The sequence below is a fragment of the Eucyclogobius newberryi genome, unplaced genomic scaffold (assembly GCF_026437365.1).
Source record: "Eucyclogobius newberryi isolate DKJ021-1_F unplaced genomic scaffold, fEucNew1.0.hap1 SCAF_1, whole genome shotgun sequence".
Lineage (NCBI taxonomy): Eukaryota > Metazoa > Chordata > Actinopteri > Gobiiformes > Gobiidae > Eucyclogobius > Eucyclogobius newberryi.
This window is the reverse complement of record NW_027315723.1, coordinates 6685474-6692680: the sequence shown is the minus strand read 5'-3', so window position 1 is coordinate 6692680 and position 7207 is coordinate 6685474. Positions and strand designations below refer to the sequence as shown.

The 7207-nt window shown below is 44.0% G+C and overlaps 1 protein-coding gene across 1 annotated transcript in view; it reads left to right on the top strand.

Annotated features, from left to right (window-relative positions):
• The first annotated feature begins 5020 nt into the window (after positions 1-5020).
• Positions 5021-7207, top strand: part of LOC140362811 (vesicle transport protein SFT2B-like) — a 5640-nt gene continuing 3453 nt past the window's right edge. Inside the window, exons 1-3 of the mRNA XM_072449026.1 lie at positions 5021-5119; positions 5361-5446; positions 6548-6644. Of these exons, the coding sequence (XP_072305127.1) occupies positions 5069-5119; positions 5361-5446; positions 6548-6644 (234 nt within the window). The 5' untranslated portion in view covers positions 5021-5068. The remainder of the gene's footprint in view (positions 5120-5360; positions 5447-6547; positions 6645-7207) is intronic.

The window sequence follows — 7207 nt, the reverse complement described above, 5'->3', positions numbered from 1 at the left end:
CCAGCTCCAGCTCCTGCTCCTGCTCCTGCTCCAGCTCCAGCTTCTGCACTTGCTCCAGTTCCTGCTCCTGCTCCTGCTCCTGCTCCAGCTCGCGCTCCCGCTCCAGCTCCTGCTCCAGCTCTAGCTCCTGCTCCTGCTCCAACTCCAACTCCAGCTTCTGCACCTGCACCAGCTCCTGCTCCTGCTCCAGCTCCTGCTCCAGCACCAGCTCCTGCTCCTGCTCCTGCTCCTGCTCCTGCTCCAGCTCCTGCTCCTGCTCCTGCTCCAACTCCAGCTTCTGCACCTGCACCAGCTCCTGCTTCTGCTTCTGCTCCAGCTCCTGCTCCAGCTCCTGCACCTGCTCCAGCTCCTGCACCTGCACCTGCTCCTGTTCCTGCTCCTGCTCCAGCTCCAGCTCCTGCTCCAGTCATGAACCAGTGCAGCCTCTGGAGGAGGAGCTGAACATGAGCCATGGCCTGAACATAAACTGTGAAGGAGAAACACTTGCATGTCTCCATCGGCAGGTTAAGGTTCTGGCCACACAGGTTCAGCATCACACTCTCTATTCCAGAGCACATAATGTACTAATGTGGTCAGATTAGATTATGAAGGAGAGACTGTTGACTCAGACAAAGCTGTGAGCTACAGAAAACACTTAAACACAAAAAAAAAAAAAAAAGCAGAAAGGCAGAAATTCTTAAAAGTCTTAAAAGTCTTAAATGTTTATAATCCATGAAACAAAATCGTATTAAATGAAAATGGGCAAAATTACTACATTGCACTAACTTTTGCAAATAAAGGTAAAGTGAATTTGCATTTCAGTGGAATGAATATTGACTATCCTAACATATTATCCTAGTATATATATTATATATAATATATAATATTTACATTTTGGGTTTAGTTCAACTAAACATCTTACATACAAAATAATGTACCTAAAACAATGTATTCAGGAGAATACTCATATAGTGTAACTGTATTCTGACCCTTTCATTTGTACAGAATTACTTTCTAAAATCTAAGGAATACATTATGGTATTTTATTATGTATTTTAAGCTTTAAACTACGTAGAAAACACAGTTCTTGTGGTTAGTGAGTGTGTGATTTCCCCTTCAGAAAATAAATACAGAACAAACAGTGACAAAATAAAACTGCTTTACTATGTCACTTTTTCACACTACAAAATGTTGAAACTGGATGTGAAAATATTTTTCAGAATACAGTCTCTGACTGGACTATTTAACAGAACACGTCATTTCTTTTTAGTGCAGGACATGTGTTCAGTTTTCTGTAGCTCCCCAACACTGTTGATATAGCAATACACACACACACACACACACACACACACACATATATATATATTTATTTATTTATTTATTTTTTAAAGTGTGAGTGGTGAGAGGCGGTACTGCACAGGTGTGTGTTTGTGCTTACCTCAGGCAGGTGCTAAGGAGGGGCCTATGTAGGACCAAGAACTAAACCAGGACTAAACCAGGACTGAACCAGGACTAAACCAGGACTAAACCAGGACTAAACCAGGACTAAACCAGGACCAGACAAATAATGGAGAAAGCGAAGAAGTCACTGAAAAAAGAGGAGGAGGAGAAAAAGGAGAAAGAGGAGAGCGAACAGACAAAAGATAAAAAGGTAAGAAATTAAAATATATGTCAATAAAAACATAAAATATAATTAAGATATATGTCAATAAAAACATTACACATTTTAATGAGAAATATAATGGCTTTTTAACCTTTTCAACAGGATTTTCAAATGACTGAAATAACTTTGTATTCAAACCTCTATTTTCTATGATAAATTAGAGGATTTTGTCGACTCAAACAGAAGTTTTACACATTACAACAATATTTTAATAGTCACAGCTTTTTGATTAATCATTTCCACAGTCCAAAGTGACTCATGTATTTTGATCTGAATGCAAACACACGGGCAAAACTAGTCATTTTTAAATCAAACACCAACAAAGACACAAAAGTGCTCAATAATACACTTTAGTGTCTAAATACTCTCATATCTAAAAGCCTTCAGTCATCATATTTCAACCTTTATGTTCAAAGTTTCCACAGCTGTTCTCTGCACATTTTCCCCTGACGTCCTGTGGCACATTGTGTAACTCTTTTGGCCGTGATCAGAGCTTCTCATGAAGGACAATTCACATCAATAGTTTTAGTCACGTCACCAATATATATCTCAGTCCTACAAAATCTAACATACATGCAACAGGCACCTTTCAAGTCCAGGTTTAGTCCTGGTTTAGTCCTGGTTTAGTCCAGGTTTAGTCCTGGTTTAGTCCTGGTTTAGTCCAGGTTTAGTCCTGGTTTAGTCCTTTTTTAAACCCTGGTTTAGATCTTGGTTTCGTGCTGTTGTTTCTGTCTGTTGTTTGCTCTCAGATGTTTTTGTCCTGAGGGAGACGAGGCTTTGGGTTCAAACTGGTTTTACACAAGTTTACAAAGCTTCTAAATAAACAGGAGGAGAGAGGAGGAGGAGGAGGAGGAGGAGGAGGAGGAGGAGGAGGAGGAGGAGGAGGAGGAGGAGGAGGAGAGAGGAGGAGGAGGAGGAGGAGGAGGAGGAGGAGGAGGAGGAGGAGGAGGAGGAGGAGGAGGAGGAGGAGGAGGAGGAGGAGAGAGGAGGAGAGAGGAGGAGGAGGAGGAGGAGGAGATCTTCATCAGACCCTGACCACTTTGACCTCTGGCTGAATGTTGGGATTAGGCCTGTGCATTGAGCGTTCTCATAAATGTTTGAATCATTGTAGCAGTGTCAGTTAAGTCTCTCAGCTCTGAGGCTCTGGAGGAACTGTCTATGGACTATAGAATTACATCAAATTATATTGTTTTGTTTGTGTTTTTTTAATTGTTTCATATGGACCATGATTGAGTCTGAAATAAAAGATAAACAACATATATTTGCATACTTGGTACAATGTATTGCTTTCAAAATGCAAAAGTCCTTTTTTTGAAGTAAAAAAAAACACTCAAATGTGTGATTAATGAAAGTGTGTGATTGTGTGATTAATACATTTAGGAATGTATTTAGTTTAACGAGCTCTGGGGTTCATGGTTCATACTACAGGTCAGAAGAAATATCATATTCTTATTATTGTAATATCAAACTTCTTAAAATTTAGTGTAAAAACATATTCAGGATGGGAGTGTTATTAAATTATTAAAGTAAATTGTGGCCATATTAGGTGACAGGAGATGTGACCCCAAAAATCTTAATCAATCTTAGCTTCAACGACTGTAGGTGTCGAGACCTACAATGACTGTAGGTGTCGAGAGCTACAATGACTGTAGGTGTCGAGAGCTTCAATGACTGTAGGCGTCGAGAGCTTCAATGACTAGGCGTCGAGAGCTTCAATGACTGTAGGTGTCGAGAGCTTCAATGACTGTAGGTGTCGAGAGCTTCAATGACTGTAGGTGTCGAGAGCTTCAATGACTGTAGGCGTCGAGAGCTTCAATGACTGTAGGCGTCGAGAGCTACAATGACTGTAGGTGTCGAGAGCTACAATGACTGTAGGTGTCGAGAGCTTCAATGACTGTAGGCGTCGAGAGCTTCAATGACTGTAGGTGTCGAGAGCTTCAATGACTAGGCGTCGAGAGCTTCAATGACTGTAGGTGTCGAGAGCTTCAATGACTGTAGGCGTCGAGAGCTTCAATGACTGTAGGCGTCGAGAGCTTCAATGACTGTAGGTGTCGAGAGCTACAATGACTGTAGGCGTCGAGAGCTACAATGACTGTAGGTGTCGAGAGCTTCAATGACTGTAGGTGTCGAGAGCTTCAATGACTGTAGGCGTCGAGAGTTTCAATGACTGTAGGTGTCGAGAGCTTCAATGACTGTAGGTGTCGAGAGCTTCAATGACTGTAGGCGTCGAGAGTTTCAATGACTGTAGGTGTCGAGAGCTTCAATGACTGTAGGTGTCGAGAGCTTCAATGACTGTAGGCGTTGAGAGCTTCAATGACTGTAGGTGTCGAGAGCTTCAATGACTGTAGGCGTCGAGAGCTTCAATGACTGTAGGTGTCGAGAGCTTCAATGACTGTAGGTGTCGAGAGCTTCAATGACTGTAGGTGTCAAGAGCTTCAATGACTGTAGGTGTCGAGAGCTTCAATGACTGTAGGCGTCGAGAGCTTCAATGACTGTAGGCGTCGAGAGCTACAATGACTGTAGGCGTCGAGAGCTTCAATGACTGTAGGCGTCGAGAGCTTCAATGACTGTAGGCGTTGAGAGCTTCAATGACTGTAGGTGTCGAGAGCTTCAATGACTGTAGGCGTCGAGAGCTTCAATGACTGTAGGTGTCGAGAGCTTCAATGACTGTAGGTGTCGAGAGCTTCAATGACTGTAGGTGTCAAGAGCTTCAATGACTGTAGGTGTCGAGAGCTTCAATGACTGTAGGCGTCGAGAGCTTCAATGACTGTAGGCGTCGAGAGCTACAATGACTGTAGGCGTCGAGAGCTTCAATGACTGTAGGCGTCGAGAGCTTCAATGACTGTAGGCATCGAGAGCTTCAATGACTGTAGGTGTCGAGAGCTTCAATGACTGTAGGCGTCGAGAGCTTCAATGACTGTAGGTGTCGAGAGCTTCAACGACTGTAGGTGTCGGGAGCTTCAACGAATGTAGGTGTCGAGAGCTTCAATGACTGTAGGTGTCGAGAGCTTCAATGACTGTAGGTGTCGAGAGCTTCAATGACTGTAGGTGTCGAGAGCTTCAATGACTGTAGGTGTCGAGAGCCTCAATGACTGTAGGTGTCGAGAGCTTCAACGAATGTAGGTGTCGAGAGCTTCAACGAATGTAGGTGTTGAGAGCTTCAATGACTGTAGGTGTCGAGAGCTTCAATGACTGTAGGTGTCGAGAGCTTCAATGACTGTAGGTGTCGAGAGCTTCAATGACTGTAGGTGTCGAGAGCTTCAATGACTGTAGGTGTCGAGAGCTTCAATGACTGTAGGTGTCGACTACAGTCGCTCGACGCTCGACTGGTCCTGATTAGTCGATTAATCATTGTAGTTTTTGTGTTTGTCATGTGGTTCTCAGGGGACCAATAAGGGCTCAGCGGCCGGGTCAAGTGGTTTCAGGATGAAGGCGTTCGTCATCTGCTTCGTCCTCGGCTTGGCCTGCTCCGTCGCGGTTTGTCAAATCTTTCATGGATCTGTCATTTTAGAGTTGGTACTAGTTACATTCTGGTTCAGTACATTTCCATAGCAACGTTGGTACATACTTAATATACAATACATAATTTCCACAAAAATCTGTTGTTATTACATCAACATTAGCTGATCTAGTGTTGGGGATATTTTGCTGATATATTTGCAGTTTGTCTGTGATGTTTTTCCCCCTGGTTTAAAGTGGATGTGTTTTGTCCCTGCAGGGCACCAGTACTCTGTACATCCCGGGCGTGGGGCTCGGAGTGTTCGCGATGCTCTATAGTGTTGGAAACATCTGCTGCCTGCTCAGGTACGCCCCCTACAGGTGACCACAGCACTGCAGAGGGCAGGGCATCTGACACAGGAATCACCCGTTATGAACAAAAGTCAAGTGGAACATGAACATTACAATGAAAAAGTGGGATTAACTTCAGAATATCACAAAATATGACAAATCCAAGTGATTTTGGTGAAGAAAAATGTACGTGTGAGCGATATATCACAGCCTGGTATTTCTAACCTAAATGCAATTGTTGCTTTTTTTTGTTATAAAAATCATCAATTACTTCTAAACAGAACTAAACATTCTGGTTGGGAGCCTAACTATAACTCTATGTTTGTTTATTTGTATTATTTTTTTTAAGAAATTAAAACATATTAAACTGATGACCACAGTTTCAGATCTGGAAAACAAAAGAGTCTCATGAAAAGCTTTGATGTGTTGTAGGATCCTTAGGCCTGGACAAACAGGACTTTTATACAAATAAGAAGTTATTATAATCAAGAAATAAAACAAAGTAATAACTATTATAATCCTTTCACTGAAATCTTTATTAAGGCATGCAAATCAGACGTTTGTGAATGCATTAATGACCAGGACAGTCAATCTACTAAATACATTAAAATGAAATGGGGAAAAAGAGGGTAATTTTGTTTTGATGGACGAGGAGTGGGAAATAACACAGAGGACCACAAGAGCGCCTGTTTGGAGAGAGTTCTGTAGGAAACCATATTTTTCATAACACCAGGTCAAAGTGCTCATTATTCACAGGGAGGGGCTGAAGGTCAGAGAAACTGTGGTTGCTAGGAGACCCATCATTGTCACGTGTTCAGAACTATGTGTTCAGGCCTCAAAACCCCTGCCATGGACACTATAGATGGATACCATGGGAACACACTTCTGGCCCCGGGGAAAAGGCATCACAAAAAAATTAAACCGACGATAAAAATCTGGACTGACGAGAGAAAGCATCCCATACAGACTCGGACCTTTTGTTCTGTTTGTTATTGTTTTTTTTAATTGAAGTGGGGGAGGGGCTGGAAAAATGAAAAAAATAAATCCATCATTGAAAATATGTTATGTTCAACTTGACTTCTGAGTGTTTCAGAGGTTTTGTTTGTTTGTCTCCAGCATCACGTTTCTGATTGGACCAAAGAACCAGATCATGACGATGTGCGCCAAAGAAAGAGCCGTCGCCACCATCGTGTTACTGGTGAGAGGAGGAGGAGGAGGAGGAGGAGAGGAGCAGAGGAGAAGGAGGAGGAGGAGAGGAGCAGAGGAGGAGGAGGAGGAGTAGAGGAGCAGAGGAGAAGGAGGAGAGGAGCAGAGGAGGAGGAGGAGGAGGAGAGGAGCAGAGGAGAAGGAGGAGGAGGAGAGGAGCAGAGGAGGAGGAGGAGGAGTAGAGGAGCAGAGGAGAAGGAGGAGGAGGAGAGGAGCAGAGGAGGAGGAGGAGGAGTAGAGGAGCAGAGGAGAAGGAGGAGGAGGAGAGGAGCAGAGGAGGAGGAGGAGGAGGAGAGGAGCAGAGGAGGAGGAGGAGGAGGAGAGGAGGAGGAGAGGAAGAGGAGGAGGAGGAGAGGAGCAGAGGAGAAGGAGGAGGAGGTGAGGAGCAGAGGAGGAGAGGAGCAGAGGAGGAGGAGGAGGAGAGGAGCAGAGGAGGAGGAGGAGGAGGAGAGGAGGAGGAGGAGGAGAGGAGCAGAGGAGAGGAAGAAGACAGGAGAGGAGGAGGAGAGGAGCAGAGGAGGAGGAGAGGAAGAGGAGGAGGAGGAGAGGAGCAGAGGAGAGGAAGAAGAC